The sequence below is a fragment of the Mirounga angustirostris genome, unplaced genomic scaffold (assembly GCF_029215605.1).
Source record: "Mirounga angustirostris isolate CCGP_5_RB_7025 unplaced genomic scaffold, mMirAng1.0.hap1 SCAF_4, whole genome shotgun sequence".
Classification (NCBI taxonomy): domain Eukaryota; kingdom Metazoa; phylum Chordata; class Mammalia; order Carnivora; family Phocidae; genus Mirounga; species Mirounga angustirostris.
Window position 1 is genome coordinate 29,495,131 of NW_026991712.1, and position 25,992 is coordinate 29,521,122.

General features: G+C 35.3%; 1 protein-coding gene across 4 annotated transcripts in view; it reads right to left on the reverse strand.

The window, feature by feature from the left end:
- Nucleotides 1-16,313: 16,313 nt before the first annotated feature.
- Nucleotides 16,314-25,992, reverse strand: part of EMC2 (ER membrane protein complex subunit 2) — a 47,928-nt gene continuing 38,249 nt past the window's right edge. For 2 of the 4 annotated variants that reach the window (XM_054512508.2, XM_045896047.3), the window contains exon 11: nucleotides 19,621-20,016. In XM_054512508.2, the coding sequence (XP_054368483.1) occupies nucleotides 19,930-20,016 (87 nt within the window). In that variant the 3' untranslated portion in view covers nucleotides 19,621-19,929. Of the gene's footprint in view, nucleotides 16,483-16,683; nucleotides 17,460-19,620; nucleotides 20,017-25,992 lie in introns of those variants that run through there. The other 2 variants (XM_054512510.2, XM_064587993.1) reach the window with 2 other exon arrangements.

Here is a 25,992-nt window from a genome sequence, read left to right on the forward strand (position 1 = left end):
TAAGAATCAATATTAAGAAGGTGCTTCTGTGTTTGTAAACTAAGAAGGTACTTCTTGGGATACCTGAAAATCTTTATAAACGTTGAATATCACAGGTTTATGTGGTAGATGTAGATGGTTTAGAACACTGGCTTGTAAGCTAAATGTGTGCTGACTCTAAAATATATACTGGAAGTTGTTTTTAAAAAGAAGTCTCAGAAATTAATGAGTTTAAATTTATTTTCTATTTTATTTATCTTATAAAAATTGAGGGAAGAACTTCTTTAATCAGTTCATTTAGATTTTCACTTCTTTTAAGTAGATAAGAGCTTATACAATAATATTAATAATGCTGATGATTTTTCTTTGACCAAAATAAACAAAACAGGCATCATTCTACATAGGCTAATTTCCCATATTAAAATTCCACCTTAAAAGTACTATGTCAACTAGTAAGACATAATATTTAGTTTTTAACTTTTGGATTTTCATATTATTATGCAAGTTTATTACAATGCAAACATAGTTATAGGAAGAGTAACTATGGCACACAACAGAAGTTACATTTGGTGTTCTTGGAATATATGGGTCCAAGTAACAAGAAGCTACTGCTTCACTGCCAAGAAGTCAAGTTTAATTTGCTTTCTTTTTCTCTCCCTTTTCAACTGGCCAAAATACAAGTTCCACTGCAAATGCAACAACCAGCAAACACAGATGCCATCACAAATACATAACGCTGCCAAGTAGGAAACCCCACATTGACGGATAACAGAACTCCCCGTAGCAACTGGAAGATATTCTGGGCAGTATAAAGTCTTGAAGCTATGCTGTAAATAAAATGCATGCATCCCTTATAACTGAAATATAAATGTGTTCAGTTTTTAGCGCTGACATTAACTATTTACCATTACTCGATGGGTAATTTTTCTGTCTGGTTCATATTCTTAGTGGGTAAAGAAATTTTTCATTCTGGGGACGCCTGGGTGGCTCAGTCGGTTAAGCACCTGCCTTCGGCTCAGGTCATGATCCCAGGGTCTTGGGATCGAGTCCCACATCGGGCTCCCTGCTCCGTGGGGAGCCTGCTTTCCCTCTGCCTCTGCCTCTCTCTCTCTCTCTCTCATGAATAAATAAATTAAAAAAAAAATCTTTAAAAAAAAAAAAGAAATTTTTCATTCTGAATTTCTGCAATACATAATAACTACTATCAAGGAAGGTCAGGTGTACCTTAAGTAAAATTTGCCATATGTATAGACACTGGGGAGGGTATGTGCTCTAGTAAGCGCTATGAATTGTGCAAGACTGTTGAATCTCAGATCTGTACCTCTGAAACAAATAATGCAATATATGTTAAGAAAAGAAAAGAAGAAGAAGAAGAAGAAGAAGATAGCAGGAGGGGAAGAATGAAGGGGGGAATCGGAGGGGTAGATGAACCATGAGAGATGATGGACTCTGAAAAACAAACTGAGGGTTCTAGAGGGGAGGGGGGTGGGAGGATGGGTTAGCCTGGTGATGGGTATTGAGGAGGGCACGTTCTGCATGGAGCACTGGGTGTTATGCACAAACAATGAATCATGGAACACTACATCTAAAACTAATGATGTAATGTATGGGGATTAACATAACAATAAATAATAATAATAATAATTTTAAAAAAAAGAAAAAACAAAACTCAAAAAAAAAAAAAACCCTACTAACTAAAATCACAGTCTTATAACTTAATTTGAGTGCTAAACTTTAGCAACTGAATGACACTCCTCACCAACTTCAGTTGGTTTGGAGACAAAATATGAAATCAACAAATATTGATAAGCATCCACTATGCAACAAAGTGTATCAGACGCTACAGGTAAAAGAAATTGAAGACAAGAACTCAACTATGCAGGAATTTTTCCTATAGTTTGTAGAAATCACTTATCTAGGACAGTAATAAGTCAAAGCAGTATTTCAACAGAAAACCTGATCTCTTGTAGGATGTTATAAGAAACATCATTTGCTCACAATTGCTTTAAAGTCTGAAGTCCCAAAGCAAAAATTTCAAGCATTACATATCAACAGATACAAAAACTAGAAAAGGATCTTTTAGAGCTGAGATAAGATAGAGGTTCATGATCTCTCAAAATGGCTTTGGTTTTAAATCTAAAATATTTTGCATTGATTTTTATAAAAATCTTTCCCCATCATCACATTCATTGTGAAATGCTGAGAAGTGACATCACCAAGATAGCAGAGTAGGAGACCCCAGCTTCCATCTCCCACAAAGATCAACAATTAGGCAGCTGTTCATGAAAAAAATCAGCTTTGGGAGTCCACTTAAGAAATTTAGCAACCAGAGTAGAATAAAAAACTTGAGAATAGCCACACAAAAAGGAAAGAAGAAACAGCTTCATTTTGCCTGCATCATCTCCTCAGGCTGGCACTGTTCCTTGCCAAAAGGGAACTCACCAGCCAGAAAAGGTTCCCCTCACTGGGAAAGGAAGAACAGGGTGAGTGATCAGCTTCCCCAACCTTTCAGGGCATTGCATGAAGAATCCACTTCAGTTTCACCCCACCCAGACTCCAGCAAAGCTGAAATGCGTAGCTACGGCTATAAACAGGGAAGAAGGATAGGGGCTACCAGTATTGGCCAGACAGCGGGAGTGACCATGGTTCCCAGTGACCTCCTCTGCAAAGGACCCCAGGACTTTTTGCCACTGAGGAAACCAGCACAGTCACATAGACCTACCCACAGATTTCACTGGTTTTCACACAATAGGTTGAGTTCCTCTCCCCACTTTCACATTCCCTCCCTACTAGAGCCTGGGATCCACAGCGGCACCCTGCTGTGGCCTCTACTGCTGCATGTTTGCAAGATGCCAGCCTAGACCCCCATGGCTGACCCCCATCACCATGCAGGTGCCCAGGGCTAGCTCCTCCAGCTGTGTTCCTTCACACCTCCAGCCGACTCCCATCACCAACCTCCACTGCAATATGTACACCAGAGGCAAGATCCTGCAGCCATGGGAGTTCCCACTGACAGCCAGGGCCTCCACAGCTGCCAGTACATCCACAGTTGGCCTTGGCCCTTGCTGCTTCCCCTGGCCTCAGACACTATGTATACATCTGCAACCAGCCCATCACTACACTGGAGCCTGCAGTTGGCTCCCAGAGAAAGGTGTGTATAATGCTACCTGCTCTGGTCCCTAGCCACTGGACCTGGAACTGCTGCTGAGGAACCAGAAGCCTTTGCAGCCAATGCAGATTCCCCACAATGCTCATCAAGGACCACATAGTTGTAGATGTTATGGACTCCAGCAGGCCGAGCCACTGAGAAATCAGGCCCCAAAGGGCTCGGAGCCACCACACATACCTGCACTTGGTACCCTAAACCAACAGTTCCCATATCACATTCCAGCATGCCCCCTAACACAGATAAAGGTGTTTCCTTACCAAAGTCAGTCCATAAAGTCTGGAAGGGGTAGACTCCTTCTTCAATTTTACAGACACTTATGCAAGACTACTGGGATCATGAAGAATCAGGGAAACATGACACCATCAAAGGAACACAGTAAATTTCCAGTAAATGATGCCAAAGAAATGGAGATCCAGGAATTGCCTGATAAAGAAATCAAAATAATTGTTATAAAGATGTTCACAAAGCTACAAAAAATATAGACAATTAACAAAATCAAGAAAGCAATATAAAAACAAAATGAGAAATTTCAACAAAGCAATAGAAAACATATAAAAGAATCAAAGACCAATTTTGGAACTGTAGAATACAATGGCTGCACTGAGGAAATCAATAAAAGCTTCAACAGGAGATTGTACCAACCTAGCAAAAGAAATAGAGTAAACTCAAAGACAGATCATTTGAAATTATCCTGTCAGATAAGGAAAAGTAAAAAATGAAAAAGAATGAAGAAAGCCTACAACATTATGAAACATCATTAAAGGAAACAATTTATACATCAATGAAGTCCCAAAGGCGAAAAGAGGGGGAGAAGGAGGAGAACGTTTGTGTAAAGAAATAATGTCTGAGAACTTCCCAAAACTGGGGGAAGATTTAGCCATCAAAATTCATGAAGCTAATAGGTCTCCCAAATTTCAATCCAAAACAATCCTCTCAAGATACATCATAATAAAACTGTCTAAAATCAAAGACAAAGAGAATTTTAAAAGCACAGGAGGAAAATAATTTCCCTCATACAAGGGAATCCCTATTAGGCTATCAGTGGTTTTCTCAGCAGAGAACTTGCAGGCCTGGAGAGAGTGAAATGATATATCCAAAGTGCTGAAAGGTAAAAACTGCCAACCAAGAATACTTTACCTGGCAAAGTCATCCTTTAGAAATGAAGGCTAGATAAACACCTTCCCAACAAACCAAAGCTGTGTGGATTCATCACCACCAGAACTGCCTTCTAAGAAAAGTTGAAAGGAGTTCTTCAAGCTGCAAGAAAAGGACACTAATTAGTAATATGAAAACACATGAAAATATATAATAAACTGGTAAAGGTAAGTCTATAGTCAGATTTGAAATATTATAATACTGTAATATGATGGTGTGGTAATTACTTAATTCTATGATAAAGGTTAAAGAAAAAAGTATTAAATATATCTGTAGGCACAAAAAATTTGTTCACATATACACAATATAAAAAGATATAAATGGTGACATCAAAAATATATGTGAGAAGAAGGAGAAAAAGGGTAGAGTTTTTATATACAATCTAAGTTAAGTTGCTATCAGCTTAAAATAGACTGTTATATCTACAAGATGTTTCATGTAAGCCTCAGGATAAGCATAATACAAAAACCTATAGTAGATACATACAACATAAAAAGAAGGGAATCAAAGGACACCACTATGGAAGATCATCAATTCACAAAGGAAGACAACAAGAGAAAAGAAACAAAGAAACTACAAAAGAGACAGAAAACAATAAAAAAGATATAAGTCCTTCTCTATCTATAATTTCTTTAAATATAAATAAATTAAATTCTCCAATCAAAAGGCATAGGGTGGCTAAATGATTAAAAAAAAAAAAAAACAAGACCCAACTATATGATTCCTACAAGAGACACAACTCAACTTCAAGAACACATAGAGGCTCAAAGTGAAAGGACAGAAAAAGATTCCATTCAAATGGAATCCAAAAAAGAGCAGGTATACCTACATTTAATCAGACAAAACAGATTTCAAGTAAAAAAATGTAACAGGAAACCAAGAAGGTTATTATATTATGATAAAGGGGTTAATTCATCAAAAATATATAACAATTACAAATATATATATATATGTACCCCACATCAGAGCATCTAAATATAAGCAAATACTAACAGATCTGAAGGGAATAATAAACAAGAACACAATAATAATAGGGAACTCCAATATCCCACTCTCAACAATGGGTAGACCATGCAGACAAAATATTAATAAGGAAACACTTAACTTAAATCACACTTCATACCAAAAAGACATAACAGAAATACACATTCCATTCAACAACAGCAGAACACATACTGTTTTCAGGTGCACATGAAACATTCTCTAGACTAGATCTATACGTTAGGTCATAAAACAAATCTTAGCAAATTTAGAAGATTGAAATCATACCAAGAATCCTTTCCAAACATAGTAATATGACACTAGAAATAAGGAACAGGAGAAAAGCTGGAAAATTCACAAATACATGAAAATTAAACACACTCCTGAAAAACCAATGAGTCAAAGATGAAATCAAAGAGAAACTAGAAAATATCTTGAAACAAATGATATTGGAAACACAACCTACCAAAATGTATGGGATGCAGAAAAAGTAGTGCTAAGAGGAAATTTTATACCTGTAAGTGCTTACATTGAAAAGAGAAAGATCTCAAATAAATAGCCTAAATTCACACCTTAAGGAACTAGATAAAGGGGGCAGGCGCCTGGGTGGCTCAAGTGGTTAAGCATCTGCCTTCAGCTCAGGTCATGATCCCAGGGTCCTAGAATCCAGCCCCTCATCAGGCTCTCTGCCTCTCCCCCTCGCCCGAAATAAATAAAATCTTAAAAAAAAAAAATAAAAGGAACTAGAAGAAGTAGAATAAACGAAGCCCAAAGTTAGCGGAAGATAACAAAGGTGTACAGAAATGGAAGATCAATAGAGAAATAGAATAGAGAATAGAAAATAGAAATAGAGAAATGAAATAGAGAATAGAAAAACATGGGCACCTGGGTGGATCAATCAGTTAAGCATCTGACTCTTGATTTCAGCTCAGGTCATGATCTCAGGGTGGTGAGATCAAGCCCTGAGTCTCTCCTTTTCCTTCTGGCCCTCCCCACCCCGACTCATGTGCACAGATGTGCTCTCTCTTTAAAAAAAAAAAAAAAGAATAGAAAAACAATCAAAAAGATCAACAAAATGAAGACTTGGTTTTGTGAAAAGACAAACAAAATTCACAAACCTGTAGGTAGACTTACTGAGAAGAAAAGAGGGAGGACTCAAGTAAATAAAACCATAAATGAAAGAGGAGATATTAACTGATACCAGAGAAATACAAAGAATCATAAGAGACTACCAAGGACAATCATATACCAACAAATGGGACAACCTAGAAGAAATGGATAAATTCAGAGAAACACACAGCCTATTAAAACTAAATCATAATCATGGAACACTACATAAAAAACTAATGATGTATGGTGACTAACATAACATAATAAAATTAAATTAAATTTTTAAAAAACCTAAATCATGACTAGAAAATCATAACAGATCACAATTATCAGCAAGAAGATTGACTAAATAATCAAAAGCCTCCCAACAAAGAAAAGTCCAGGACCAGATGGCTTCACTAGTAATTCTATCAAACATTTAAGTAATTAATCCTGATACTCTCTAACTCTTCCAAAAATCTGAAGAAGAGAGAACATTCCCAAATCCATTTTTACAAGGCCAGCACTATTTTGATACCAAAGCCAGAATAGGAAAACTATTAAAAAAAAAACACAAGAAAAGAAAACTATAGTCTGGTATCCATGATGAATACACATGCAAAAATTCTGGCAACTGAATACTAGCAAAATACTAGCAACTGAATTCAAAAGCATGTTAAAAGGACCATACGCCATAATCAAGTGGAATTTTTTTGAAAAAAATTCAAAATTCTTTCACAATAAAAACTCTCAAGAAGTAGGGTATAGAAGGAATATATCTCACATTATAAAGGCCATACCTGAAAAACACAGAGATAACATCATACTCGGGAGTGAAAAATTGAAAACCTTCCCACTAAAATCAGGAACAAGACAAGGGTGCCCACTCTTACCACTGCTATTCAATAAAGTACTGAAATTTCCTTGGTGTCAGCATTGGCAATGATTTTTTTGGATATGACACCAAAGGGACAGGCAACAAAAACAAAAACTCAACAAGTGAGACTACATCAAACTAAAAAGCTTCTGCACAGCACAACAATCAACAAAATAAAAAGGCAACCTAAAAAATGGGAGAAAATATTTGCAAACCATACATCTGATAAGAGGTTAACATCCAAATTATATAAGGAACTCCTATAACTCAACAGCAAAAAGAAAAAAAAAATTTTAAATGGGCAAAGAATCTGAATTTTTCTAAAGAAGACATACAAATGGCCACCAAGTACATATCAATATCAATATCACTAATCAAGGAAATACAAAGCAAAACCACAGTGAGATACCACCTCACACCTGTTAGAATGGCTGTCATCAGAATACCAGAAATAATAAATGCTGGAGATGATGTGGCAGAACAGGGACCCTAGGGCACTATCGGTAGGAATGTTAAATTGGTACAGCCATTATGGAAATGGAGGTTCCTTTAAAAATTAAAAATAGACCTACCATATGATCCATCAATTCTACTTCTGAGTATATATCCAAAACTATATCCAAAAGTAATGAAGATATATCTGCACCCCCATATTCACTGCACCATTATCTGCACCCCCATATTCACTGCAGCATTATTCATAATAGCCAAGACATGGAAAAAACCTAAGTGTTCACAGATGGATGAATGGACAAAGAAAATGTGGTGTGTGTATATAATTCAGCTATAAAAAAAAAAGGAGAAGATCCTGCCTTTTGTGACAACATAGATGGACCCTGAGAGCATTATGCTAAGTGAAATGAGTCAGAGAAAGACAAATACTGTATGATTTCATTTACATGTGGAATCTAAAAATGTCAAACTCACAAAACAGAAAGTAAATTGATAATTACCAGGGCTAGGGGTTGGGAGAAATGGGGAAATATTGGTCAAAGGGCACAGAATTTGTTTTGTTTTGTTTTGTTTTTAAAGATTTTATTTATTTATTTGAGAGAGAGAATGAGATAGAGAGTACATGAGAGGGGGGAGGGTCAGAGGGAGAAGGAGACTCCCTGCTGAGCAGGGAGCCCGATGCGGGACTCGATCCCAGGACTCCAGGATCATGACCTGAGCCGAAGGCAGTCGCTTAACCAACTGAGCCACCCAGGCACCCAAAGGGCACAGAATCTGAATTATAAGATGAGTTCTAGGGATCTAACGTACAGCATGTACATAATATGTACTGTATACTTGAAAGTTGCTAGGATAATAAATCAAATCATTTCATTGTACACCTTAAACTTATACAAAGTTATATGTCACTTCCATTTCAATAAAGTTGGGGAAAAAAGAAAAAAATAATGCTTTTTAACACTGCCTAGTTGAAGAAACCTATAAGCCTCAACATCTTACAGTGTTTTGTCAATAAATAAATTTTAAAACTGTTCTTTTAGGGGTGTCTGGGTGGCTCAGTTGTTGGGTGGCTGTCTTCGGCTTGGGTCATGATCCCAGGGTCCTGGGATCAAGCCCTTCATCAGGCTTCCTGCTCAGTGGGGAGCCTGCTTCTCCCTATCCCACTGCCTGCCACTCCCCCTGCTTGTGCTCTCTCTGTCAAATAAATAAATAAAATCTTTAAAAAAAAATAAAAATAAATAAATAAAACTTGGTTTTATATGCTTCCTGTCCCACCTGAAAAACCATAAGAAATCCTGGGGCACCTGGGTGGCTCAGTTGTTAAGCGTCTGCCTTCAGCTCAGGTCATGATCCCAGGTACCTGGGATCGAGCCCTGCATCGAGCCCTGCATCGGGCTCCCTGCTCAGCCGGCAGCCTGCTTCTCCCTCTCCCAATCGCCCTGCTTGTGTTCCCTCTCTAGCTGTATCTCTCTGTCAAATAAATAAAATCTTTAAAAAAAGAAAGAAAGAAACCAATAAAAGATTCTTTCCATTTACTCTTTTAAAAATTTTATTTTATTATGTTATGTTAATCACCATACATTACATCATTAGTTTTTGATGTAGCGTTCCATGATTCACTGTTTGCGTATAACACCCAGTGCTCCATTCAATACGTTCCCTCTTTAATACTCATCACCAGGCTAACCCATCCCCCCACCCCCGTCCCCTCTAGAACCCTCAGTTTATTTCTCATAGTCCATAGTCTCTCATGGTTCGTCTGCCCCTCTGATTCCGCCCCCCATTCACTTTTTATTAGCATTTGAAAAACTCTACCTACTTGTATGTTCAGACCTCTAGCATCAAAGCTTACTCAACAGCTGTGTCTTCTAAAATTATACTTAAAAAATTCATTGAACACACCAAGATTAATTTTTACTGTTTGTGTGTATATAAGTCATTATTTATAGTATCTCTCAAATATTTCCATAATTATTCTAGTTGGTAATAACATATTAAAATCGGCCCTAATGTCATTGAATCAGGTTTTAAAAAGTGTAATTCCTGAACTTGATTTGTTATCCATCTCAAGAGGACTTATTAAGTAAACTGCTTTTCTGAAACTATTAACAAAAATATTGTCTTATATACAGCAATATTAAGTCACATGTAGAGGCACCTGAGTGGCTCTGTCAGTTAAGTGTCCAACTCTTGATTTCAACTCAGGTCTTGATGTCAGGATCATGAGTTTGAGCCCCAAGTTGGGCTCCACATTGGGCGTGGAGCCTACTTAAAAAAAAAAAAAAGTCACATGTGAGAACAACGTATATAAAAAAATCCACAATTATATTATTTAGTTTGATTTTGATTAAGATATGCCTACTTTCTGGGGTTTAAAATAACATGAAATCAGCCCAACAGTTTTATAATTTAAAACTTATAAAATTTACTCTAGGTGGCGTACTTCTATAAGCTTGTTGGAGGAAAAAAATATAATTGAAAATCAAGCTTTTTCATTTCTGATCAATGACTGTTAAAAATATGAATTCCAATATTAGTTCACGAACATTTGAGATCTGTTAATAGAAAATTAAGTGCAAATTTAAAGTTACTAAGCTAAATTAGGATATAATTTTTAACACAAAATACTCCATTATGATTCTCTTTAGACTAGTAAATACTTCCTTGTGGAAAAATATTTATAGAGAAGTCTCATGCAGAAAAATGAAATACCCTCCAAAATGAAATTAAACACCAATATTGTATTCAATTATTTTTACATCTTTAACTTGTATTTTAAAACTCCCTCTCATTCTAATATTTATAAAACTGCATTTAGGCAAGCACCAGAGTTCTGATTCTTGGGTGCAACTTAAGATACAACCACATCTTCGGTAGCACGTCTATTTCCTGACTGCTGTTAGTTCCCTTAAATCATCACATATACATCATGCTATTTGAAGTTCTTTGGTGGCAAGACAATTTTTATAGTTTTTCTTCGGTCATTTTTATCTGGAACCTCCCAACTTTGATTCCCCTCACAAGAATTATGATCATTTATCCCAGTACTTTTTTTGGTCAGATTGGGGGTGGGGGTTACATTGAGGAATTATCAACCAATGGACTGCGTTTTCTCTGGTTCTCTCTGTCATACTAAGTATGACACATAAAACATAGTGATATTGGATCCAAAATCAGTGGTCATTTGAGTCCAATTCTTTTTTTTTAAAGATTTTATTTATTTGACAGAGAGATAGAGCCGGAGAGCACAAGCAGAGGGAATGGCAGAGGGAGAGGGAGAAGCAGGCTCTGCACTGAGCAGGGAGCCCGATGCGGGACTCAATCCCGGGAACCTGGGATCATGACCTGATCCGAAGACACTTAACCATCTGAGCCACCCAGGCGCCCCCATTTGAGTCCAATTCTTAAAACTACTGGCTATAGTTAACATTCTGGAGAACTTCAAACTGATTTTAAATTGATATATTATGGTAGATATTGTTACCTAGATTTTAAAGAATATGCTATTTGATAAATCTTAACTTTTTGGTCATTCACCTGATAAAATCACATATTCAAATAATTCTTACCCATGTTTTCATGTAATATTTAAGTTCCCTATAAAAGATTTGAATTCACAAAGGATCTCTTAGTAGTATATCTCTCAAGTTACTTAGGTATATAAACTCAGATTTCTTCTCATAGTGTCCATTCTCTACTTGGAAAAGTTCAGTTTTACTTGGACATCTGCAAGTAGACATTTCTCTATCAGTGACTTATTTGCCAAATTACTGTCTCCAAGTTGTTTTGGTGGCAGCAGTTTTTTGAGGTAGAGGAATCTTCCAGGACCTAAAGACCTGAAAATGAGTTGTATGTTGTATGTTCTTATAATGCTTGTTTTCTTATATTAAACAGTGGACATGCAATTGACCCCACTGGAATTCATTCATTTGCAGCTGAAATGGTTTGCTGTGATATGGTTCTAATTTAACTTTTTAAAAAAAAAGATTTTATTTACTTATTTGAGAGAGAGAGAGAGAGAGCACAAGCACATTCCATTCAATATACAAAACATACTTGTATACCTCAGTCCTTTATTTTGGCATCAAGGGAAAATAGAGTTGCAAAAAAAAAAAAAAAACAATGAAATGGGGTAAAAGGTGGGGAACAGAAGAGAGGGTAACACAGAGAACACTATACACACATATAATGCAAGAAACAAAGGAAATAATACAAATCTCCACAGAATCACTTGCTTCTTCCAATCAGTCTTCCAATAATCAAGTCAACTGTAGAAAAATGGTTTTCAGATTTTAGCGGGCTTCAGAAATACCTGATGGGTTTGTTAAAACACAAATTGCTGGACAGAGTCCTGAGTCTCTCATTTAGTAGACTGGGTGAGGCTCAATAATTTGCATTTCTAACAAGTTCAAAAATACTTCGAGAACCGTTAACAAAAATTTCTGATAGCCCATTAATCACTTTTGGTCATTTGCAATATCCTTACAGTTGGGGAATTTCTACAGCTTATTGAGAATGGCTCCAGTTTATATTGTTAATCATTATATTTTTCTTTCTTTATATGGTATATATAATCTCACTGGCAGTCTTATAATATTGTTCATATGATATGCAGATTCGATTTTTGGGTAACTTTCTGATTATTTATTTTGCCACAAAACAAAGTGAAGCTAAACTACTTCTGGAAGTAAGATTTGTTAAATAAATTATATCAAGATGTGCATAGTTTGTTTTTTGTTTTTTTTTTGTATTAAAAGAAATATGTACTATGTGCAGGTATCATGCTAGAACCTGGGATGAAAAAAGTGGACAAATATAGGCATGGTCTCTGACCTCTTGTAATTAGAGAATCTACTGAGGGATACAATTATCTGAAAACATAAATAAGGTGATAAATACTCCCAATGAAAGGTGTATGATAATATAAAAATATGCAACAAACGTTTCCAGAGTAGCTAAACATTTGACATTTCCCAGTTGCTCCACATAATCATCAACACATAAAATTATGGGTATGTTTTTAGCCATTCTAATAGGTGTGGGTGGTATGTCATTATAGCTTCCAATTTGTACTTCCTTATTAATAGCAAATGATGTTGAACATTTTTCATGTGCATATTTGCCATCCCTACAGCTTCTTTAAGTGTCCAAGTCTTTTGCCCATTTTTTTTCTATTGAATTTTGAAAGTTCTTTATATATTCTGAAAAGTTCTTTATATTTAATAGATGATTGCAAGTATTTTCTATCTATGGCTTGTTTTTTCATCTCTTTTAGCAGGTCATTCTCAGAATAAATTTTTATTTTTGACAAAGTTCAATTTATTCATCTTTTTTAAAAAAAGAGTGCACCTTCGCTGTCACTTGAAGAATTCTGGCCTAACCCAAGGTCAAAGAAATTTCTTCCTGCTTTTTCCGTAAAAACTTTGTAGTTTTACATGTTACATCCAGATTCATGACCCATTTTGAGATAACTTTTTTATAAGTTGGGAGGTCTAGGTTGAGGGCCTTGCTGCTATGAATGTCTAATTTTTTCAACATCATTTGCTGGATATTCAATTGTCCCAGACCAATTCCTTCATTGAATTGCTTATGCATCTGTCTCAAAAATTAGTTTGCCATACTGGTGTGGGTCTGTTCCGGACTCATCTTCTGTTCCACTGCTCTATGTGTCTATCATTCTGACAAAACCACACAGTCAGTAACAATACCACTGTTTTGATTACTATAGCTACATGTCAGTATCTGGTAGTCTAATTCTTCCAACTTTATTTTCATTTGCAAAGTTGTTTAGACTATTCTAGTTCCTTTGCTTTCCATATAAATTTTATAAAGTTCTAGCTACAAAGAATCTGTGATTTTGATATTAATTGTACTGTATCTATAGCCCATTTGGGGGACAATTAACATCCTTACTATATTGTCTTCCAATCCATGAATATGGTATGTCTCTCCATTTATTTAAGTCTTCTTTGATTTCTTTTAATATTTTATTTTTTGAGCAATCATAAATGGTATTGTTTATTCCTAACATATAGAAATATGATTGATTTTTGTTGACCTTTAGTCTATGATCTTGTAAAACTCATTTATTAGTTCAGGATGTTTTTGGAGATTTCCTGGGATTTTCTATGTAGACCATCGGGTTATCTGTAAATATAGACAGCTTTACTTCTTCCTTTCTGATCTGTATGCCTTTTATTCCCTATTTTTAATCTTACTGCACTAGCAACGATATCAAGTACTATGTTGAATAGAAGTGATAAGAGTACACATCCTTGTCTCATTCCCAATCTTAGGGAAAAAGCATTTATTCTTTCATCAAGATGATGCTAGATGTTTTATTTTATTTTTTTAAAGATTTTGTCAGAGAGAAAGAGAGAGAGACAAAGAAAGCACAAGCAGGGGGAGCGGCAGGCAGAGGAAGAAGCAGGCTCCCTGCTGAGCAAGGAGCCAGATGCAGGACTTGATCCCAGGGCCTTAGGATTATGACCTGAGCTGAAGGCAGATGCTTAACTGACTGAGCCAACCAGGCATCCCTAGATGTAAGTTTTATAGATTTTTTTTATCAGACCAAGGAAGCTTCCTTCTATTGCTAAATTAGTTTTCATCATAAATGGGGTTGAATTTTGTCAAATACTTTTTTTACATCAATTGATATGATCATTTTTCTTATTTTCTTCTTAATACAATGGATTGCATTCACTAAATTTCAAATATGAAAGCAGCCTTGCATATCTGGAATAAACCCCACTTGGCTGTGGAAACAATTCAGGTCTTTCCATGGAGAACTGATTACCAGACTGAGGTACATCCATACAATGGAATATTATTTAGCAATAAAAAGGAACAAACTATTGACAGAGCAACAACACTTATGGATCTAAAGGGCAATACACTGAGTGAAAAGTCAGTCTCAAAGGGTTATAAGTTGTATGATTCTACTGATGCAACACTCTTAAAAGTTACATTATAGTGACAGGAAAAAAATCAGTGGATGCTGGTCATTAGGGTTAGATGAAGGTATAACTATTAAGTAGCAAGAATGAGTTTGTGATGTTAGGTTCTAGATTTTGATTATGGTGATTACATGGATCCATATGTCATTTTATGAACGGAAAAAAAAGAGCATGTAAATATTGTGAAATCCAAATAAGGCCAGTAACTTAGTTAATAGTATTGCTGCAATGTCAATTTCCTGATTTGACAATATACTGTGATTAAGATAATAGGAAGGGGCCCCTGGGTGGCTCAGTTAAGCGTCTGCCTTTGGCTCAGGTCATGATGCCAGGGTCCTGGGATCCAGCCCCACATCAAGCTCCCTGCTCAGCGAGGAGTCTGCCTCTCCCTCTACCCCTCCCCCCACTCGTGCCCTCTCTCTATTAATAAATAAAATCTTTTAAAAAGATAATAGTAAGAAGCTGGTGCAAGAGAACTTTCACACTGTTTTTGCAACTTCTTGTGAGTCAAAGTATTATAAAATAAAACATTATTTAAAAAATACAGGTAGAAAAAAAAATAGAGGGGCCTGACCTCAGCAAGATAATGAGTCAAGGAAGGCTTTGTTCTATATGGAGGGAATGTGTACCAAGTTTGTAGGAAAAGAAAGCATTAACAACTCCATGGAATTTAAATGTGGCTAAATTCAGAAATAGATGGGAGAGGAGAGGAAGACAGTTTACAACAGGGAATCTGAATCATCCTTCTTGGTTCTGATACTACATAGAACCTCAAAGGCCATGTATAGAGCAACAAAGGGAAACAACTGAAGAGTTTTAATGAGGGGGAGGGTATAAAGGCATTATTAGTGACATTTAGTCACATTCTAACTGCAATGGAGAACAGACTGAGAAGTGAAGATATAGGAAATCTAGCTTTCTGGTTACTGTTGTAATTCAGCAGTCAGGTAATGATGGCAATGAAAATGGAACAGAATGGACAGATCTAAAATGTACAATGCAGCATAAAATAAACAGAACACAGTTTCTATAAACAGAAAACATCCATCAGATTGGTGACACAGAACTAAACCATTTCAAAGGAATACGGTGAGGGTAGAGGGGTGCCAGACTGGAGCAATTTAAAGAATGGGAGGGGAAGAACAGATACAAATTTAGAAAACTGAAGGAATGAGGCTGTAAACACAAACACAAACAACCCCCCCCCAAAAAAAAACAGAGATGGGGTAGTAGCTGGAGGTGGATTGTGAAAATGAGGGGAGATAATTTAAAAAGGTAATGAAATGAGCACATTTGAGTGTTAATAGGAAGAATTTAGTTGAAATGAAAGAAAGAAATAAGAAAAATAGTTTAAGGACAAGTGTGAAGAAAAGAGATGATATGACATTTTGGGGAAGGCAGGATGTTCTATGGCAGAAGGCAGTATGGCAAATTCATAAAACTAAAGTAAGGCTTAAGTATAAAAAAATGAGGGGGACAATCATTGGAAATCATTCAGAAAAGGGCAGGGCTAGTTGCTTCTACTGTAAGAGAAAAAGAGGTGAAATCAGGTACAAAAATGTCTGATACTGGGTATGTTTTTCCTCTGTGAAATAGTAGGAGAGCTCTATTAGTTTGCTAGGCTGCCTTAACAAAGTACACAGAGAACTGGGTGTCTTAAAAAAACAGGAATTTATTTCATCACAGTTCTAAAGGCCAGAAGTCCCAGATCAAGGTGTCAGGAGGGTTGGTTTCTTCTGTGGAATCACTCCTTGGCTGGTAGATGGGAATCTTCTCTTTGTCTTCCCATGGTTTTTCCTCTGTTGTCTGTGTCCTAATCTCTTCTTATAAAGATACCAATCATATTGGATTACAGCCCACCCATATGACCTAATTTTACCTTAATTATTACTTTAAAGACTCTATCTCCAAATAAAATCACATTCAGAGGTAGTGGGGGTTAGGATTTTGACTTATGAATACTGGGGGGACACAATTCAGTCTATAACAAGAGGTTACTTGTCAAGAGTGAGAAGGGAGATAGGATACATCAGAGGTTCAAAGTGAAAGAGGTTCGAAGTAGTTCTAAATAGTCTAAAAGAGTTCTCACAATGATTACATGAAGTAATAGCTTAAATGGTCAATTTAGTTTAAGTTCAGTTTAATTCAAAATGAAATTATGACTTTAAAAAGAAATTATGACTTTATTATTCCACTAAAAAATTGTTTTACAAGTCAGAAAATCTGAATTCTAATCCCTGCTCTAACAAGCAATGCCCCTTGGATATATCTCTTATTTTTGTCATTTTAAAATAGGAAGAACATATCACAGAATAGACATATGCCTCAGAGTATACTAGAAAGAACACTGACTTGGGAACCCCTGACATCCTGGTCCTGCTCTGTCTCAGAAGAGCTTAATTTCTCAGAACCTTGATTCCTCATCCTAAAATGGAATATAACTAATTCATCTTTAAAGTCTCTTCTAAAATCCTACAGTTCTATGAAACAAAGTAAAATAAAGTTACTTTGAGAATAGATGGATTGTGGCATCAAAAAAAAAAGATTCTTTGAAATATTTACCAATAAAAATTATATGCTCCCAGCATACTGAAGCACTGGTTTTCCATTTCTATCTTTTCTACATCCTCCTCTGCTTCCAAGTCAGTAATATCCTATGGTTAAGGTTGGCTTAAATAGTGTATACTAAGTTGCAACAAGATATTACTTTTTTTATTGTATGTACTTGTCTACTTAACTTTAAATCATTACGTTTTGAAACACCATTCCCAGCATGTCCAAAATTTTAGAGTTTTGCATACTAAAAAAAAAAAAAAAAAAGCTGATGGATATTTATTAGTCAGAAATATACATGGCAAAAGTAACAGAAAATCCAAACAATGTCTTAATCAAGAGTTTATTTTTCTCATGTAATAAGTGCAGAGGTTGGCAAGTGCTCATGTTGGTTCAGGTGTTCAACATGCCATCAGGAACACAGGCTCTCTCTAATCCAACTACAAGGCCATCTCTGAAAAGTAGCTTTTATTCTCCTATTTATTGTTTCGTAGTTGTAAGATGGCTGTTGTATCTCTAAGTATGTTGTTGACACTCATGGCCTGAAGGAGAAAGAGGCAAAAAGCCTCACTTCACAAAGCTCTGACTTTTTAATTTGAAAGGAAGACCCTTCCCAATAGGCTTCTGTTCATTTTATTAGCCTTAAATAGGTCATATGCCCATACTTTAGATATTTGCACACTACCCACGATGGTGGCCCTGAGTCACATGCAGCTATTAAAATTAAAATTAAATTAAATTAAAAATTCAATTTCTCAGTTCTACTGGCCATATTTCAAGTGCTCAAAAGCTATAGTTAGTGGCTACCATACCGGACAGCACAAATACAGAATATTTCCTTAACTGAAAAAAGTTCTGCCTTGGCATCTCACAGACCGTAAGGAATGAAACCACCTCTGTTTTAGGTCAATCATGATACATATCCTAGGGCTGAGGTAAGGTAAGGTCCTTATCTCCTTGAAGAGCAGGGATTTCTGCTCCTACCTGAACAATGTAAGATACCTTAACAAGCAAAAAGTGGCAGTAAAAGCAGTTGGCAAATGTCTGCCACAATAGGATGATCAGTACATTTAAACTGAGGTTTATAAATTACACATTAACAATGTACTTCATAAAAAATTCTTAGCAAGCAGGTATTAAAATTAGAAAAATAAAGTGAAACTTAGGCTGACAGTTATACAAGGCACTACCTTACACAAATATAATTGCTAAAGTAAACACTACCCTAGTGATGGATAGGAGACTGAGATAAGAAAGTAGTGGAATAATATATGAGCACTTTATAGAAAATAAATCTGAGGTGGCTGATTATGTTGAAAATGCGGTTACTAAATTCACTGGCAAAAAAGAGTGCATCCTGTGATAACAAAGATTTGTTGATAAGAATTAGCTTTCTATGGGGAGAATTATTTCACATCTGCTCGTTTCTCATGGCAGAATGAAATGAAAAAGACTGCAAAATAATAGAATGAGACCAGATATGGAGAATAATATACTAACAGAATTATTCAAAAGATTAAAAAACTGATATTGACAATAGTTTCTTCCTAAATACTTCCAGGTTGTCAAGTCCTCCATGAACCCCATTTGTCTAAATCCAGCAATGACAAGTATGCAGGAGTTTCTGTATACTATTGTAAACTATCTATATTAAGTAATTATACATGTATGTGATACATACAACATGTAATTTGTATATGTAAATTACAAACTACTACTAACAATACATGCCCTGAATGACTGATTTGTGTCTGAATAAAGTTCTCAAAGTGTCTCAAAGTTCTTTCTATTCCACTGAAACATGCAAAATATTGTTGAAGGTAGTATAATGGTTGTTTATCATGAAAAGAGAAAAAGGAAAAAGAAGCTCTTATCATTACCAAGGAGGCAATTAAATATGAGAATTGTAAAAATTTGCTCTTAAACATAGTTTAGATTTTATTTTCCCTAAGTAAAAATAACTCAGCTACTGAAACCTCTTTCATCCCTATTGTCTGTTTTAATATTATTTTATGCAAAATACTTAAAAGTTCAATAAATTTAACTTTCATAAAGGTTATAGCATTATAGCATTATAGCATACATGAAACTTAGAGCTTTTTATTGGTAAAAATCTCAATTATGTCCTATGGCAAAACAAAAATTTTACAGAGATATTACTGAACATTATTAAGCAAGATTTATGAGAATAACATTATAGCACATAAAACAATAGCCTACTGGAATGCACAGCAAAATCCAACTTGACACTATAAAGAGAATCAAAATAATTTGCCAACATTTTGCTTGTCAGCAATGCATGCTCTGTATTTCTTATCACAAACAAAAAGGAGTTAACTAGAAACTGAATTCTGAAACAACATATTCACTATTTGAGTGTAACAAAAAGAATCTAGAATCTTCAAATGCAAGTTTAATAAATCACATGATTTATTTATGGGATTTCTACATCAGGTTGTGGTTTAAAAGAAGATATATATGTGTGCTATGAAGAGAATGATGTACAATCAATATGAATCTTGTTAAATCTCTCTTCCATGGACTTTCTCCATCTTCCTGCTTATCAATAAAAGGCATTTTTAGGTCTATATAAACATTCTTTACAATTGCCCTCTTAACAAAAAATTAGTATATAAATAGCACTAGGCATTTAGTAGTCACAAGCCAGTAAGTTCAATTGTGCAGTTGTGAAATGTAATGTGAAAGAGTTTGAAACCTTAAGACTGGGTGATCTGCAGTGTTTCCAACATGTCTTCGACTGCCTTAAGAGAGTATTTGGTTTCCTTCTTACTTCGACCTGCAAACTAATTTAAAAAAAAAAAAAATGCAATTAGGTTCAATTTCATGGCAGGTTCAAAATCACAATCTTACCTTCACATTGCTAATGAGAGCTAACATTATCTATTTTATCACTAGCAAGAAATCAAATATCTTCTTTTCAATAAAACAGAATTTGCGTTTTATTCTTTGCTTTTATTTCCCTTACCTCTGGAGACCTATCTAGAAAAATGTTGCTATGGCCAATGTCAGAGAAATTACTGCCCATGTTCTCTTCCAGGATTTTTATGGTTTCAGGTCTCACATTTAGGTCTTTAATGCATTTTGAGTTTATTTTTCTCTATGGTAGAAGAAAATGGTCCAATTTCATTATTTTGCCTGTGGCTGCCCAGTTTTCCCAACACCATTTTGTTGAAGAGATTTGTCTTTTTCCCATTGCATATTCTTGCCTCTTTTGGTAAAGATTAATTAACCATATAAATGTGGGTTTGTTTCTGGGCTTTTTATCCTGTTCCACTGATCTGTGTCTATTTTTGTGCCAGTACCATATTGTTTTGATTACCAAAGCTTTGTAGTATAATTTGAAGTCCAGAATTGTGATACCTCCTCCAGCTTTGTTTTTCTTTTTCAAGATTGCTTTGGCTATTTGGGGTCTTTTGTGGTTCCATACAAATTTAGGATTATTTGTTCTAGTTCTGTGAAAAATGCTATTGGTATTTTGATAGGGATTGCATTAAATCTGCAGACTGCTTTGGGCAGTATGCACCTTTTAACAATATTTTTCCCCCAACCCATGAGTATGGAATATCCTTCTATTTTGCTTGTGTTGTCTTTAATTTCTTTCATCAATGCTCTAAATTTGGACTTTAATAAAATTTTCATTAAGGCTTCACTTTTAGTTGAAGTATACTAAGATTTCACTGCAAAATTGGCCAATTTAAATGTTTAAGTAGTGTGATAACCTACAAAAACATAAACTTGATTTTAAAACTCTCCTCTTTCGGAATGTTGAAAAAGAAAAGCAAAGCTGGTGGCATCACAATTCCGGACTTCAAGCTCTATTACAAAGCTGTCATCATCAAGACAGTACGGTACTGGTACAAAAACAGACACACCGATCAATGGAACAGAATAGAGAGCCCAGAAATGGACCCTCAGCTCTATGGTCAACTAATCTTCGACAAAGCAGGAAAGAATATCCAATGGAAACAGGACAGTCTCTTCAATAAATGGTGCTGAGAAAATTGGACAGCCACATGTAGAAGAATGAAACCAGAACCATTTCCTTACACCATACACAGAGATAAACTCAAAATGGATGAAAGACCTAAATGTGAGACAGGAATCCATCAAAATCCTTGAGGAGAACACAGGCAACAACCTCTTCGACCTCACTTGCAGCAACTTCTTCCTAGGCACATCACCAAAGGCAAGGGAAACAAGGGCAAAAATGAACTATTGGGACTTCATCAAGATAAAAAGCTTTTGCAAAGCAAAGGAAACAGTCAACAAAACCAAAAGACAACTGACAGAATGGGAGAAGATATCTGCAAATGACATATCAGATAAAGGGCTAGTATCCAAAATCTATAAAGAACTCATCAAACTCAACACCCAAAGAACAAAGAATCCAATCAAGAAATGGGCAGAAGACATGAACAGGTATTTCTCCAAAGAAGACATCCAAATGGCCAGTAGACACATGGAAAAGTGCTCAACATCACTCGGCATCAGGGAAATACAAATCAAAACCTCAATGAGATACCACCTCACATCAGTCAGAATAGCTAAAATTAACAAGTCTGGAAACAACAGATGTTGGCAAGGATGTGGAGAAAGCGGAACCCTCCTACAGTGTTGGTGGGAATGCAAGCTGGTGCAGCCACTCTGGAAAACAGTATGGAGGTTCCTCAAGAAGTTAAAAATAGAGCTACCCTATGACCCAGCAGTTACCCCAAAGATACAAATGTAGTGATCTGAAGGGGCATCTACACCGCAATGTTTATAGCAGCAATGTCCACAATGGCCAAAATATGGAAAGAGCCTAGATTCCATCAACAAATGAATGGATAAAGATGTGGTATATGTATACAATGGAATATTATGCAGCCATCAAAAAAAATGAAATCTTGCCATTTGCAACGACGTGAATGGAACTAGAGGGTATTATTCTAAGCGAAATAAGTCAATCAGAGAAAGACAATTATCATATGATCTCACTGATATGAGGAATTTGAGAAACAAGACAGAGGATCATAGGGAAAGGGAGGGAAAAATGAATAAGACGAAACCAGAGAGGGGGACAAACAATAAGAGACTCTTAATCTCAGGAAACAAACTGAGGGTTGCTGGAGTGGAGGGGGGTGGGAGAGATAGGGTGGCTGGGTGATAGACACTGGGGAGGGCATGTGCTATGGTGAGCTCTGTGAATTGTGTAAGACTGATGAATCACAGACCTGTACCCCTGAAACAAATAATACATTATGTTAATAAAAAAGAATAAAAAATAAATAAAAAAATAAAATTATCCTCTTTTGACTAGAAAATGTTTATGAAATAAGCATAATTTATAAGTGAAATTTATATTTCTATAGAAATGTGAACCATTTCTACTTCTCAGGCCTCTAAACAAATATTTACAACTTCAACAAAAGTAAAATATAAATGTAATTTCTAGTAAATATTTTAAAGTTGCAAGACATCTCTAAAATTATTTAAAGTCAGAATCTTTAAAATGTTTCAGTAATTATTAGTTGACAAGATATGTTTCTGCAGTAAAGAGTTGTCAAATAAAACTCTGCTACATATTAAAATGATGTAAACATGTTTTAAAATATGCATTTCTAGTTTGTGAAGTTGTAATTTATTTTATAAAATCAAACTGGGACTGAATTTTATAAAGAAAACAAAATACAATGGATTAAAAATGGTATCTTTGCATATTTAAAAGCAAGTTCATGGCATATTAAATTCAATATAGTGCACATAATCAGTATGAGAAACACTGCTGAATATCCCATGATGATTTTAAAATGGGTTTTCTAACTGGACTGACAATTCTCATCATTTATCAGTCACTGAATACTATAGATTAACTAAATAAATGTTCCTTGTGGGGGTAAGAGAAAGTTTATTATATAGATATCTATATTCCCTGTGCCCCTGGTTAAAGTATTGATTAACATTTGCTATTAGCAAAATACAGTATTTTCAAATTAACATCTAAGCACTTAATACATTTTCAAGTGACTGATCTTCCCTGCAAATACCAATGCTGTCGTAAGCACTTAGCACTTGATTTATGATGTGTTCCTTCTCTTTTGTAATTAACTTAATTTGGCAAACTTCTCATGACCTGTTGAGAAAGATTAAGTGATCAAGCACAGGTAAAATCACAGAAGCAATAGACTTCAGGAATTGGTAACCTGCCTCTGACCTTTCTTGGCTGCAGGTTAACATTATGATTCTCCTACTTCCTAAACCATTAGCTTCTATGGTTGAATCTTGATTTGATAGAGTAAATAAAGGGGATTTCTAGAAGAAATGCCAGGGGAAGAGAAAAGCTTCTTATAAGAATCAAGATCACTTTACCTTTCACAAAACATTACTAATTCAAGGAATTCAAATGTTAAGTATACAATTCATAATTACAAAATATGGTAAATAACAACACAACATTTACAACTCTGCCTTTTCATAATTTCCCAAGGTGACCAAAGGATGTGGGGTGTGTTATTACTCCTATTATCCAGTTGATAAATTCACTTTCACAAGGACTTACCAAGAACAGAAAGCCTTTTCTTTTACTACTGCCTATCCAAAGTAAACAGGAATGGTCCTAATCAGATACTTAAAGGCCTAATTCTAAGAAAAAGCTTTGATGGGTCTGAGCAAAATAGGATACCACATAGTAACACTCACTCTGATTTTTTAATTAGCAAAACAGAATAATGAAAAATTTCTGTAGAGCTGAAGTCATAATTAGAATTTTAAAATACAGTACTTTTCTTGATTTGTTCTTAAACATAATAGTAGTAAATATAAATCTATGATTTTTTTAATTAGCTAATTTTTAAAAAATCACCTAAGATTGTGTGTAAACACTACTGACAACCAGTGCAATTTAGAATAAACCAAACTTATTTGTGTCAGAACAAATAAAAAGAAAGTTGGAAATACAAATCTATCACTTCAAATTTTGCCTGACATGCAATTATTTTGTCTATTCCAGAATTATATGGCAATTTAACTGATTAAGCCGGAATTCTATTTTTCCCTCAAATCATGATTTAATTTTCCATTTCCCAAAAGGATAGTAACAGAATCACCTCTGCAATCATAAATAACATATGGACTGCTAGCACAAATTTAACAGTGTACTAAAGAAGCATTTATCTGGAAAATTATTGTGAGTAGGTTCACATTAAAGTTTCTCATGAGCATTAATCAAACTTGCCTGCCTATACTGAACATGCTAAACTAATTACCTAATTGAAGAGCAAGTAGTAGCCATATTCTGTTTCATTATTAAGTAGAAAGAAAGAAGGAAAACCAGTTCTTAAAATCTCATTTTCTCTAATTTACAAGTGCCCAGAAAAACATTACAATAAGGAGCATTTATTCTATACTTTATACTTGTTTATATGCTTAGACATGAGTCATAAAATTCTCAATTAGATCCGAGAAATTTATCTAATTACTAAAATGTCAATCTCTGAAAGTTATACTTTCCACATTAATCACAAATCCTGCATTTTTGTTTTCATACAGTTAGATTTTGTTTAAAAAAACTCTTCTTTCATAATTCCCTATGGATCTTAGGGAAAACACCAGAAAGCATACTCAAATAATACAAACTTGTTTATCAAATTCAAAGATCAATAATTTATCCATTGTGATAACTGGGATAAATTGGGCTAAAATTTACCTTTGCATAATTTGTGGAAAATAATATGGGTGGACAAAATACTAGGATAAATAAATTGGAACACTGGATGGATGAATCTCAGAAACATTATACTGAGTGGAAGAAGCCAGGCACAAAAGAGTACATAACCTATGATCTCATTTATATAAAGTTCTAGTACAGGCAAACTAATTTATAGTGATAAAAATCATATCAGTGCTTGTCTGCAATGTCAGGAGGGGCTGACGGCAGAGCAGCAGAAGGGACTTTCTGGGGTGACAGAAATGCTGTATATCTTGAATGGGGTGATGGTGAGAAAGTAGTATATATACACTTGTCAAAACTCAACTGTGCATTTAAAATATGTGCACGTTATTGTCTATAAATCAAACCTCAATAAAGCAGATAAAAAGAAAAAGGCAAAATAAATGAAAATAGAAGGTGGGGAATACGGAGCTTTACAATAGTGTAAGAAATTGCCAAATGACCACATATTTCTCTTGCCATTAAGAGGTGAAGTATTACATCCCCTGAATCTGGGTTGACCATGTAACTTACTTTGCTCAATGGAAAATTAGCCATATGTGACACAAACAGAGACTCAAAAAGCCCTTAAACGGTGGAGTTTGCCTGTTTGCTACTCTTGGAACCCTGAGATCACCACATGAATAAGTCCAAGTTAGCCTGCTAAATGAGAAACACGAGGCCCAGCACTCCCAGCTGACAGCCAGCCAAAGTCAGATATTTAAGTGAGGCCATCAACCACTAGCATGGTGCAGAAACATAAATAAGCCCAGTCCAGACGAGCAGAATTACTCAACTGAGCCCAAGCCAAACAGCCTACCTATAGAATCATAAGCAAAGAAGTTGTTATTTTAATTCACTAAGTTAGCAAAAGGTAATGGATACAAATATTTATGGAATCTGATTCACAGAAAGAACCCAGAACTTCTACAGAAAAATACAAGCTTTAAAAGCACAAAGAAATTTTATTTAAAACCTGTTACTGGTGTCTGGGGGCAAGTAAATTTTGCATGATGGGTTTAGTTGAGGAGTACTGGAAGTTGCTATACAGAAACCTGACAAGACCAACTGA